The sequence below is a fragment of the Budorcas taxicolor genome, chromosome 10 (genome assembly GCF_023091745.1).
Source record: "Budorcas taxicolor isolate Tak-1 chromosome 10, Takin1.1, whole genome shotgun sequence".
Taxonomy (NCBI): Eukaryota; Metazoa; Chordata; class Mammalia; order Artiodactyla; family Bovidae; genus Budorcas; species Budorcas taxicolor.
The window spans coordinates 45,219,111-45,233,080 of NC_068919.1; the positions used below are offsets into that span (position 1 = coordinate 45,219,111).

At 43.1% G+C, this 13,970-nt stretch overlaps 1 protein-coding gene and 1 non-coding gene across 2 annotated transcripts in view; both read right to left on the reverse strand.

Annotated features, from left to right (window-relative positions):
* The window catches only part of RAB8B (RAB8B, member RAS oncogene family), a 64,343-nt gene extending 53,576 nt beyond the window's left edge, over positions 1 to 10,767 (reverse strand). The window contains exon 1 of the mRNA XM_052646960.1: positions 10,644 to 10,767. Coding sequence (XP_052502920.1) covers positions 10,644 to 10,767 — 124 coding nt within the window. The remainder of the gene's footprint in view (positions 1 to 10,643) is intronic.
* TRNAG-CCC (transfer RNA glycine (anticodon CCC)) lies at positions 1,661 to 1,732 on the reverse strand. Its single transcript has one exon. It is a non-coding gene; the product is annotated as a tRNA-Gly (tRNA).
* Positions 10,768 to 13,970: the final 3,203 nt, after the last annotated feature.

Genomic DNA, 13,970 nt, shown 5'->3' on the forward strand with positions numbered 1-13,970 from the left:
AAGGGTTTGCTGGTCAGTTTACGCAGTTCTTATAGACCACTGGAAGTGACCGCTACTACGGGCTAAGTGCCAGAGCACTGAGTCCCATGGAAAATTTCAGGACCCATTCTGAGAGGAGCAGGTTGTTGTGGACACTGTGGTTCAGAAATGAGTTCAAGGCTCAAGTCTTGGCTCCTCTACCTACTTAGCTGATGGATCAAGAGTCTATCACTCTCTCAGAACCTTACCTTCCTAGTCTAGAACATGAAGACAATCTCTGTCCATGGACATGATTACTGAGGAGTTTAAACAGGGATGTTAGTGAAAGCAGCAGTTCTTTAAATGGTAAAGGGCCAAAGAAGGGACGGGACAACCAAGGACAACCAAGGACATCTGCTTATCTCCTCGCTGGTCTCCCTGTAGAAAATCCCTAATGATCCCTACTGCTCTTAGGATAAAGTCCAGACTCCTGAACAGGTGTAAAGTCCCTTCACAACCTGCCCTCTGGTTACCCTTCAAGTTGACCAATGCCACATGCCCATCTATTGAGGAGGAGCTCCTTTAGGGGTTGTCTCCCCGACATCTGCAGGCGAGAGTCCCTCCTCCTGACACTCCAAATTCGACCCAACTAAAGCCTCCTGAGGTTCTGATCTTAACCTCCACATCATTCTCTCCTAGATGCCCTCCTTTCCCTCTCCTCTACTCATTCCTGACATCCTACATTAACCCCTTTGAAGCCCTTTTCATCACTGTGTTCAAATTGCCTGGACACTTGCTATTCTTTCTCTTCTCAATATTTTGTGGACTGAAAAATGCTGCTCACTGAACGAGTAAAATTAGTGAAAATGACTCGGTATCTGACATTAGCAGCCTACTAATAAGTCACTACAGTTCCCAACCCCAGCTTCTCCTTTTCACAGATAAACACAAAGGCAAAAAAGAAAAAAAAAAACAAAAAACTCACTAGTGTCCACCTGCAAAAAGAAAAGAAAGTGAAGTCGCTCAGTCCTGTCCGACTCTTTGAGACCCCATGGACTATAGCCCACCAGGCTCCTCCATCCATGGAATTTTCTAGGCAAGAATAGTGGAGTGGGTTGCCATTTCCTTCTCCAGGGGATCTTCCTGACCCAACTTCCCCACAATCATTAACTCAGGACAAATTCTTTTTTCTTTACAGATACTACCTGATTTCATAGACTCACAGAACGCTGCAGCCAGAGAGATTCTCAAGACCCCTGAAGCCTGAACTTTCCTTTCACAATGAGAAAACAGACCCAGGCTAATGTCCTTAGGAAGGACCTGCACCACCACTGACTGGAAACATGCAACACTGTTTTTCAGAGCACTGTATATGTGGTAAATCATATTAATGAGATCCCAACATAAAATAAAATATAATGGTGTTTATCCAAATTGAAGGCTGAAGAGCTAAGACAGAGACACACCTCTGAATTTATATATATATATATATATATATATGTTTTTACATTTCATTGTTATAGAATTTCGTGGATGTAAAAGAATTATTTTACTTGTTTCATACATTTTCATGCTTCTATAAGACTGGAACTTTTCAAAACAATAGTAAGTAGACAAAGGAAATGCACTTACTCAAATGATTTTGCTTGTGGACAAAGTCCTAATCTGTTCATCACGGGTTATGACTGAGACAAGCACCTAGTTCCCTGGCCAGGGATTGAACCTGGCCCCCTGCACTGGGAGAGCAGAGTCTTAGCCACTGGACCACCAGGGAAGTCCCCTAGAAATGAACTCTTATAATTCAACTTTTAAGTAGATCACCTTATATTTCATGTATGTTAGAAACTGTCCTTCTACTTTACACATCAGGAAAGTATCTATGAATTATTAAAATAACTACCTCCAAGTTCTTCCCCCAAATATACAAAACTGCAATGTGAAGTGGGGAAATCATGATTTTTTTTATTATTTAGTTTTAAACACTATAAGAAAGCAATGCAGTCAAAAGTCACCATATTTTAGGCAGAAGTTTCTCACTTCTCAGCCAACAATTTACTCCAATTTACAAAAGCAAAAGAGGCTGAGCAAGTAGCCAAAGAAACTGATACAGGAGGAGGGTAGAATGCTGTTTTCATCCTTCTCTCCCCTATTCAGACCCCTCTCCCCAAATCCTGATAGGGTTGACGTGTTAATGGAGAGTGAAATGAGAAAGCGGTCTGAATCATTTCAAAAATGGAATAGTTAACTGTCAATAAAGAACTGTTTTCCATGCCATCTCAAGATTTTATTCAGAGACCTTAAGATAAAAAATTCCTTGTTAAAAACCATAAACAGCTATCCCATCCAAATTCATAAGCAACAAACAAATTACAGCAGGGTCAGTCACTGACATCTCACAATGTACACACTTTTATTTTGTAATAGATTTTTGTATGAGATTAGAATATTCTGCAATACCTATTCCAGCTAAGAAAATATTGCATAGGGTCACAAGAAATGAACTTTTTTGGGGCGCCATGCTGGGATCTTATTAACAGTTCCCCAATCAGGGATCAAACCTGTGCCCCCTGCAGTGGAAGTATGGAGTCCTAACCACTGGACAACCAGAAATTCCCAGAAATGAACGTTTTTTAAAAAATATTTATTTATTTGTTTCGTTGCACTGGTTGTTTTGTTAGTTGCAGCATGCAGGATCTTTAGTTGGGGCATGTGACCCCGTAGTTGCAGCATGTGAGACCTAGTTCCCTGACCAGGGATTCAACCCTGGCCCCCTGCACTGGGACAGCAGAGTCTTAGCCACTGGACTACCATGGAAGTCCCCCAGAAATGAACTCTTATAATTCAACTTTTAAGTAGATCACCCTGTATTTCATGTCAAAACTTGATCATGTATGTTAGAGACTGTCCTATTTTATACATCAGGAAAGTATCTATGAGTTATTAAAATAACTAGCCAAGTTCTCCCCCCAAATATGCAAAACTGCAATGTGAAGTGGGGAAAGCATGCCAGTCCTAACTTTGCCAGCAGAAAGCAGTGAAACACTACGTATTGCTTAAGACTTTGTGGTTGGTTTTTACCATGATGAGGTAGAATTCCATACCTTACTGAGCTAAGTGCTTTGAAGTCCTGCAATGCCATCATGGGACTGCAAGCAGCACTGTCACCCAGCCTGTCGTGGTGACAGTAAGCCTAATCTGACTAACGCGGGGTCGTGCAGAGCTTTCACACTTCCTCCCGGGAGCCAAGAATTAAAATTCTGGGCCCAGGAAGATGAGAGCTCTGTGGAAAATGTCCAAAGGTTCAGCAACAGGTAAACACCAGAGTGCGTAATTAAACTGATGCTGAATGCTACAGATCAAGACAGCAAGAAAATACTTTGTCACAGTCAAGGAACAGGGCTGCTGTAAGAACTGTTTCTGAGTTGTCTGCATCACTATGTGCTTCGCTAAGGAAGTCTTGAGTAACTAAGTAACTTAAAAAAAATAGCACAGACATTTCTTCCTCTGAAGACAATCAGGCATCTATTTCCTTTAAGGTTCTTTATAATTCAATGCAAAATAAGAAGAATCCAGAATTTAAAAGTGAACAAAGGAGAAGGACACACCTCCAGACACAATAAATCCAGCAATCACTAACGGATAATATTTTAATACTGAAATTTAGCCACAACACATTGCAAAGCAAATACTACCTATTCACTTCAGAAAAAAACAAAATAAAACCAAAAACACTCATCAGTTCCAAGGATACAGTTTGCCAGGCTGTGCCCAGTGACATCCTCTATCAATATACATGGCAGAGCAAAACTATGAATGAAATGCTTCTTTTATAACATGGTGGGGGGGCAGGGGGCAGAAACAGACAGTAAATGTGGAGGATGTTGCCACCCACTCTCTCCATCCCCTGCCCACGACTCACATCAGGAATCTGTCACAGTCCTCGGTCTTGCTGAGCTCAGACAGGACCTGAGGACTCTATACAACACAGCATGCCAGGAGGCAGCTACCAACTCAGCACTGGCATTCAGGCTGAAGCCCATTTCACCCCAGCTCTGCACAGTCCTCAACCTACTAAACCGAAATACTGAAACCAATCTTCAGAGAAAGCCACTTGGTGACAGTTTCAAGACTCCCCAAAACCCTTCATTTAAGCCAAAAAACGGTATTTTTCCATATTATGTAATTACTAAAGGATACTAAGAGCAGAAAACATAACTGCAAACATTAGTCCTCCTCTAGACATGAAGCTGTTCCACTGAGATACACAAGCAGTTCTATGTAATAAATGTTTATATTCATCTTTTTCCAAATAGCATTTGGCTTTATTCAACCCAAAGGCCCAGCCCAGTTCCAATCCACTCACTATGCTGTCACTCAAACCAGTGCTGGGCAGAACACAAACACAAACACAGCTCCATCTGCTAATTAAAACTGGCCATGAAACTGTTAACAGGCATCTGTTGCATTGTTTGCAGCTAATGGGCAGAGACAAAGCTGAAATGGCTCTTCTAAAGCAAACCCAGTGATTTCACTCATTTTCTATTTGGTATTTATGTTAGTGGGGGGTTGGAAGCAGGGTGTTAAACAGCTCATTATGGAGACTGAAAGACAAGTGATATATCTTTCAGAGTCTAAAATATCCCTTTAAAACTGATTATAGAAAGACAGCATTTGATAGAGGGAGAAACAGTGTTAGGAATTCAAATTAAGCACTTTTAATCTCATCTCTGACATCATCTAATTATCTAGAATACTATGAAAGATAATGACTAAAATTCAAGCAATGCTGTATGGCTCACAGTGCTTTATAATTCATCCATCCAGTTGATCAGTCATTTAATAGAGGCCTTGGAGACTTAAAAAGTGAGTAAGATTTGAGTCCTGCCCTAGGGAACACAAAACATCCCTGAGAAGTTTGCATAGTAGTAATATACTCTAGTACAGATGCAGGAACTAAGGCCCAAGAAGGAGCACCAACTCACTAAAGACAGGAGAAGCAGGAATAGCAGATGTCACGACATGAACCCCAATTTGACTCCAGACCTATTGCTCTTAATTCACTGTGCAATCTTCCTAACACCGAACACCGACCGAGCCACTTCACTGGCTACTTACATCTCAGTAGCTCCATATGAAGCTACGGACCATAGCATAGCATACTGTACTATATAGCTATACTACCATCCAACATCTAGTTCCCCATTCCCCACTCCCACCCTCTTCTCATGGCACTGTGAAAACTCTTCCCTGCACATCTTTCCCATGTAGCAAATCTAACACACACAAGAGTTCATCTCCAGAACCGTCCTGTGTACAGGCAGGCAGACCTGACCTAGAGCCAGTCAGCCTCAGGCCGTGTTGGCAGCTCCCTGGTCTCCCAGTTCTGGTTCCATGTTTTTTTCTCAGATTCAGTTATGAGCTTCCATTAAAATATCAACTGCTAAATTTTTCCCTGTCTTCAAAGACCAGACATTTTCCACTTAGGCAATATCCAAACCTATTTCCCTCCAGCATTTCTCAGAGGATCCAAACAGTTTTGGTGCTGTTGCCAAGAGAACCTCCTCCCTGGTTTGCTGCCATGCAGAACAGCTGGCGAAGCTCTTTGTTAAAGTACACATATTCTTAAGATATGTCCAGGTCTGTGTCCAAGACTCAGTTTCCTAGCTTAATTTGTTGAATGGCTTTTTGCATTCAGTAGAACAAAAACTGAGGAGACGAGTTTAACCCTTCATGATCAGGTATTACACTCTTGAAACAGTGTTATTTTCAAAGCTATCACTAAGGTGGGAAGTCTACTGACACTCTGAAAGAACACAATGGCGTTAAGCTAAGGTTTTACGGACAAAATGTTCAACTCGAAGTTGCCTGAAAGTGTTCCTCGCTCAGTTGTGTCTGACTCTTTGCGACCCCATGGACTGTAAGCCTGCCAGGCTCCTTCCTCGGCCCATGGAATTCTCCAGGCAAGAATACTGGACTGAGGCCATTCCCTTCTCCAGGGGATCTTTCCAACCCAGGGATCGAACCCGCATCTCCTGCACTACAGGCAGATTCTTTACTGTCTGAGCCACCAGGGAAGCCCTGAAGTTGCCTGGCCCTTGCATATTTTTGTTTGAGAGGTTGAAATCAAGCAAAACAATGATGAAAATCAAAATCAACTTGTACTACATATCTGGATTATGCTCAGCCAAATGCTGATATCATCTTGGATAAAAATGTAAATATGACAAAGTTTGTTTTTCGGTCAATAAGTCTTGATAAAAGTTTTGAATTGCTACCAACCAAAAACATTATTTAATTGTAAGCTGGGGTCGGCAAACTCTGTGAAAGAATAGTTAGTAAATATTTTTAAGCTTTGTGGGACACATATGGTGTCTGCTTCACAGTCCTTGTTTTGTGTTAGTTTTTAATAACCTTTTAAAAATGTGAAAACCATTCTTTGCTTGTGGACTGCACAAAAACAGGCAGGAGGCTACATTTGGCCTGTGGGCCATAGGCGACCAACCCCTAGATATAGAGAAAGTGTATCCAAGAAAAAAATGCCAGGGAATAAATTGTCTAAAAGTGCTCTGATGGGACTAGGCTGCAATTACCAGCACACTATTAATACAATGTCATTAGTTACTTTGCACATGGAAGGAATTTTAATGGCAGGATGCACTTTGATTCCCTAACCTGAAACAACAGACATAGAAAGAAAGGGCAAAGGACAGTTAAAACATGCCGAGTTAGCCCATATAAACTTCTACAGGACTCTGAGCTGTCCTGTTAGCATTTACTGTTTCCCTGAAGAGATACAACTGATCCAAATGGGAACACTTTAACTTTCCTCACATATAAGCAAATGTGCAAAACTGAATTCCTCCCTGGAAAAGATGGTAATTTGAATTTACAGCAGTGATCATGCTGATAAGAAACAGCAGCAGCTCTACTATGAGAAGCAATCCAGACTTGGGTTTGAGGTTTCACTAGAGATGCTTCTACAAGCATCTGATCAGCTGCGTGATCTTGACAGCATCAACCTAAGCTTGGTTTTCTTATTTATAAAACTGGGGCACAATCATCATGTAGATAATTTCTAAGGCTCTTTATGCTGTTCAACTATGACTATACTAAATAATATAACCACTCAGGAAATACCCTAACAGGAAGAGGGGGGCTGGGCAGGGGAGAGACAGTAAAGGGAAGAAGCTGAGACTGTCCTGTTAGAAGACAGGGCTTGGTTTTCTCTGTTCTCCCGGCACCAGGTTCAGTACAGGCCATTCCAAGATGTCCCTCTGCCTTCATATCAATATTAAAATGTACCCACATCCCATAGGAAATATAACTCAGAGAGATTGCATTACTGTTTCTTAGTTGTCTTCATGATACATTTTACATACATTTAATTAACCATTAATAATGATTATGCAATCCATGGAGTCACAAAGAGTCCGACATGACTTAGAAACTGAACAACAACAATGATTATGTAAGGGGCTTGAGGAGCCAATCAAAAAATTTTTTTCAGTTCTTAAACATCTGAATTGAATGAGAGTTGGTTGCTGGTTCTAGGCACTGAACCTACAACTTCAAATGGATAAAACATCTCTACTCAATAGTTAACTATAATCTGACCGATATGTGAAGACTCCCAGCAAGTCAGTTGAAAGAAGTATACCCTCCACCACCCCCAAGAGCAGAAAGGAAATGAGGGGAGCCAGGATATCAGAGAAGATACCAGAACCTTCCATACATGAAAGAAGAAACCATCTGTGAGACAACTGCATCTGTAATGAAAATGACTGTCTCCTTCCTTTCATGAAGACAGAATCCCTATCAAATCAGGGTCGAGAGGTGGCAGATGTCCTTTTCTAAAACTACCTAAATTTTAATAAAGCAAAATTAAGACAGTAAATGTAACTCCATGGGAAGAAACAGATATTTATATATATAACTCCTGAAACACACAACACACACACACACACAAACCCCAGGTATTAAGAAATAGATCTTTCCTGTGACGTAGACCTTATCAAGTTTTGTCAGCAATCATGGCAAATCTTTCCAAACCCAGTCAGAGAAGCCCTGGAAACTTCCATGCTGAGATGCCTCAAGAAATAATTGTGACTGGGAGGAGGTGGACCACCAACGCTTCCTTCAGCAACTTCAGGCCGCCTGGAAACGGGGGTGAAGGTTGGGGGCATGGATATTTCTGCTAGAGATGCAGACACTTCAAGCCTATGTTTGTGGTCAATGTGTGTGGAACATTTCACTAGAATGATGTTAACATTCACCTTATTTTCCTAACTTAACTTCAACTCCAAAGCATTAGGTTGCAGGTAACATATTTTTTTGTGCTGTTTGAAGGCTCTGGGCTACCACTTCCTGTCAGAGCTCTTGAGGCTAAAAAAGAGGCATGGGATTTCCCCTCCTCCATGTCAACTGAAGACACAGCTCAGAGCCTCTTTACCACATCTACTCCATAGAAAATGCAAAGGCCAACATCATACATGAGATTCACCCCCCTTTAATGCTTCCCTCCAGGTCTAAACTTTTTCAGGATGCTCACTTTCCTGCAACCCTCCACAAAACAGAATTTCAATCATTAAAAAAAAAAAAATTCATGCAAGAAAGATTTTACTCCTTCAGAATAAAAAGTAATTTTTCAAAGCTACAATTGTAAAAGGAAGCAGACACCCTCACAGACAAAGTGGGACAAAAATTAAGACTAAAAAAAGAGGAAACTAATAAAACTGTTACAAACAAGCAAAAGTCATTTAAGGAGCCTAACAGAAACAGCCTCAGTGAGATTTAGTCACTTTCGACGCAGGAGAATACTTCTGGGAGGTTCACACAGAGAATGGACAAAAGGCGACCCGCTTGACTGTCCTTTACCTTCTGGACTTCAGTGTGCACTCAACAATGAAAAACGGTGATTTGGGGTTTTGACATGATTACCAGCATCAAAAATTAACGCCTTTTGGTGGCTACAACAGCTCCCATCGAATCTCTTAAGAATACACTTGAGACATGACATTTAAAATCTGCTTCCTCAGAAAAGAAAAAGTCCCACTCACAAATGACTGCCAAGAACTTGCAACTCAAACTTCCCTAAGCCCAGACATCATAACACCCAGGAGGTTTCAGACCACTCAATCCATATGAAAAATGCCAGAACAAACAATCCATAGCTTTTCCCAGTGCTTCACCGAACAGCACTCTATACCCCAATACTCTTCTTTTATAAGTGATAAATTATCCTTAAAACATAACTCATTACTATAGTACTAGCCCCCCTAAAAACCCCAGCAATTCATGGTGAAATATACTATACGAACCATTTGAAAGATGCTTAAGTGAGCTGCTATGAGAAGCCACAACATCACCCAGACAACCAAGAGCTAAGATCCTTAAGGTGCTTAATTAACTGCAGCTATGATGTTAAGGTCACTTGTACAGGCAGCTTTAAACCAGCTCTGATTTGGTCTTCAGTTTAGGTTAAGTCTGAGATTTTGTTACCTGAACACAGAGTCCTCCAAAAGTAGGAAGGACAGCTCCCAACCAAGACCAGAAAAATCCGAATCAATTGAAAGTAATTGGGGGGTACACTGCATGTTCTGATTCGTTTAGCGAGTAATAATTAAAACTAAAAGGAAAATACATAGAAAGGCAGGCCGAATGTAAGATCAACTTCCCAGCTGAGAATTACTAAACCTTCAAGGCTAATAATTTTAAAAATTAAGAAGTGCTGCTTTGCAGGAGATAGTAAACCATATTTTCCTGATCATACCGTTCCAAAAGTCACCAACCCTCCCAACGCCCATTAACACTCCCAGAACAATTTAATGCTCCATAGACAATATCTCATTATTAGTCACTTTTTGCTCTTTCTCCTGCACTTGATCCAGAGGGAGTAAAGAAAGAGAAATGGTAACCAGTACTTCCAGTAACTGGAGAAAGTTCTACTTTCCGTTTTCTCTCCCTTTCCCATCTTCTCTCTTCTCTGCCCCACCTCTTTACTGTATATTTTGCTTTTCCTTTCTATTTCACACCCAGCTCTCGTTTACTTTTTCCAAGTATCCGCATTTCGTTCTTGGGTCCCCTTAACTCATCTACCTTTTCCTACAATTTCCTCATGGTGTCTCTGACCAGACTTCTTGCAGCCAGTGTCCCTCTCATCTCTCAACTCTCAATCACTCTTTCCTCCGAATTCCTTTAGGATTTCTGGGTTCTCCTCTACCTTGTCCCTTGTGTCCTCTGTCCCTTTACTCCCCGGACCTCCCATTCCCACTCCCCCCAACCCTTCGTTTCCCCCTTCCATTTCCTTCCTCTTTTAATCCATTTCACACCCACTATCCCCTTCTCTTTCTCTATGAGCTTTCCTGTGTTCCCCCACTCTGTCTCTCTAAGACCCCCTCCCTGTCACACCCCCAACCCTCTCACTTTCCCCAATACCCCTAGTCCTTGTTCTTCAGTTTCCTCCTCCTCTTCCTCTGCCCCCAAGTTCCTCCTTTCAACCCTCTCAGCCCCACGTCCACACTGCCTCTCTCTCTCACGCCTTCACCCTCTCCCACTGCCCTCGCCGCCCAGCTGTCCCCGGGGTCCCCTCCCTGAGGCTCCCAAGTCCTCCCACCGCTCTCTCCCGGCCCCCTCGCACCCGCCCCCCATTTCTCACTCCCAGTCCCCGGCCGCAACCCCGCCCTCACCGATGGTGGAGATGAAGGTGGTGTTGAAGGCGTCTTCGGAAAAGCGGAATAGCAGGCAGGTCTTGCCCACCCCAGAGTCGCCGATCAGCAGCAGCTTGAACAGATAATCATACGTCTTCGCCATCTTCTCGCTCCAGCCCTCTGACCGGGGAGCCAGAAGAGCGGCGGAGAGAGGCGGAGAGGGGGCCGCGGGGGAGGGGGCGTGCCCGCCGAGCCGCCGCTCGCCCCGCCCTTTCCCCCGCCCCGTTCCCCGGAGAAGGCCTGCGCTCCCCGCCCCGCGTGGCCAATCCGCGGGGGTTTCGTAAGCACCGCCGGCGCCCCAGTGTTTTATGGGACTTGTAGTTCTTGTGAGGCGCTTCGGGCGTGCCTTGGGCAGGCTGTCCCCGCGGCCCCAGAGGATAAAAGAGGATACTCTCTAAGCTGGGTGAGCTGGCGTTAGGCGTTTCCTCTAGAGCTAGCAGGGAGACCGGGCTTTCAACTCTGCGTGTTGCGCTACCGGAACTTAACTTCGCCGTTTCTTTGTGTGCGGGCGCCTTTCAAATGCAGGACCTTGGAGGCTGAGTCCGCAGTTCCCGCATCTCTTCCACCGCGCCCCAGAGCTGAGATGCTTACATTCCTTCATGCTGCCGTGGCGCTGCCTGTGGATTATCTGCAGAGTGCCTTATCTTGCTTCTCCTCCAGTTCCTGTCCAGCACTACATCTAAGCCCCCTCCCCTCCCTCAACCTCTCAGTTACCGAGCTCAAAAAGAATGATTGCCTTTCTCACTTGAATCCACTCCTATTCTCTGCTTCAAACCTCCAGAGCAGAGCTAAATACAGTGGGTATTTTAAAGGATCTACTGTGCAGACCGCTCCCCTCTTCCTGCAGGAGGATGGACAAAAAGAATCTGGGAATTGGAATCTGTGAGGCTTGTGCGTCAGGCATGTGCCTGATAAAACTGCAAGCATTCATTCGAGGCAGGAACTGACGGTGGGAATCTGGAGGGTAAGATTTGGATTTTGTCTTGGCTCAGCTGCTTAACAGCACATAGGCTTTCTGCACCTCAGTTTTCTCATCTGTAAAATGGGTATAAAACAGGTGTTTCATAGGATTGTAGGAAAATTAAGTGAGATACTGAATGTGAACCTATTTTGAAATCCTTAAGGCAATGTAGCAATGTAGTGTTGATGGTTACCTTCTTCAGCCCTCTGTAGGATCTCATTTTAATGGATAACAAATAGAGGAGACATTCTGTTATACCCAATCTGTCATTTATTGTCTTAGACTATTATTTAATTGTTTCAAGGACGTATTGTTAAGTCCTCTTTCAGCAGCTAGGGGCAGAGACCCAGCCAGTGAAGGGGATTTAATGACTCGGGTAAATCACAAGGGCAAGTGAATAGCCAAGGAGGTCTGGGACCAAAAGCTCTGTCCACTAGGAGTGTCTCTGCCTCTCATCTCTTTTATCTTCTAATTTCTAATATGTCAAATATGAACAAAAGCTCTTTAGAGGCTTCAGTAATTTTTAAGAGGATAAAAGGATCCTGAGGCCAAAATATTTGAGAACCACTGTCTGTGGTTCTTCGCTCCAAAGAAACACCTTTCTGGGAGGTTAAAGGTTATTAAGAGAACCAGTGCACTCAGCCTTTAGTAGACTAAGGAGAAAACTTGGACAGTTGGTCGAAGAAGACAGCAGGTTTTTCTAAAACACATCTTGAGTGCCCCGTGACTTCATATTCAATGCCAACGATATTACATTCTTAATCTTGTGAGCTAAGAAAGAGGAGCAAATTCAATTGGCCCTAGTAACTACTTTCACCTTCTATGTGGAAAAAACAAATACAATGAAATGTGTCATTGACACACTTATTGATCATACAATAGCCAGAGGGTTGTTGCTAATCTAATGTCTAATTTCTAGAGTCCACTTGATGGGAACAGATCTAAGAAGGTCAAAGTCACAGTTTATATCCCCTAATGAGGACAGATTCTGCCCTCTGGCACAGGCTGAGCCTCCTTGCCCCAGTCAGAGTGCTTGGGCAAGTCCTGTGAACTGGGCCTCAGCCGGGGCTGAACAGGACTTCCCAGGTGGCACTAGTAGTAAAGAACCCACCTGCTAATGCCGGAGACATAAGAGACACAGGTTTGACCAATGGGTTGGGAAGATGCCCTGGAGGAGGGCATGGCAACCCACTCCAGTATTCTTGCCTGGAGAATCCCATGGACAGAGGAGCCTGGCGGGCTACAGTCCATGGGTTCACAAAGAGCCAGACAGCACAGCATAGCACAGCACAGTGCTGAACAAATATGGACGGTTTAGTTCTATACCTTCCTCTTCATTCTGGAAAAGAACGGGGAAATCTTTAAGACCACTGGAATCCTCTTTTATAAAATGTGTAGATTAAAGTAACTTTTAGTTCCACTACCTGCATGCAACTGTTGGCATTCTCTCTGTGTATGAATAAGAGCACACTGATGTGGCAAAGAACTTAAATTCATAAGAGAAGGTTAGGAATTTTAAAGTCCCTAAGTTTCCTTAGGGGAATTTTGTTAATTTTTTTGTCTTGTTTTCACTTCCTCGGTTTTTCTCTATCAGCAAGTGTGTATAACATTGGGACTTTCTAGCTGGTAAGTCTATGCACCACTGTTGAACCATGCAGGCATTCTGATATATGACACTACTTCAACAAGTATCCAATTTTTTTTCCTTTTGTGAATTATGAATTTTCATATTTTGTATAGTAACATGTTACTTAGAGATCAGATTTGGATGGTAGCAACTACTATTGAATCAAGGCACTTTGCTCAAAAGCCTGGACAAGAAGTGTATTTATAGAGCTGAAGGTTCCACAGGTGACAGGTTGCTGGCTGCCACTTTCTTTTCTTTCTCCAAGTGGCACGTTGCTATGTTCTAAGAAAACCACATCAATGCATTTTTTTGCCAGTTGCCCAGTAATGTAAAATGCTATGTCACTGCAGAACACGAGGCAGACCAGCACTTTCAAATTGATTCTGTAAATGTTTATTGAAGCTTTTGATAAGGTTGATATTACACGCAGCTTGACTTACAGAAATCTGGCTGTCCAAGGAGTTTACCCTCTGTGGTTTTTGTCAGGCCAGCACTCTTTTTCTTCTTGCTTTTGGGAAGCTGCTCCTCCCCCACTGGTGGCTGTGAATCATGGTACTCTACTCCTTCAGCCACAGAGATGGGCATATGGCCAGGCTGGGTCAAACTGAGTTCTTCCTCGTGGATCTTCTAATGAGGTGGGGTGATGATGCTGAAAGGAGGTCTCTCCGATAGGAGCTCTGTGTGAGCTTCAGGCTAGTTGACCAGAGCTATATCCATC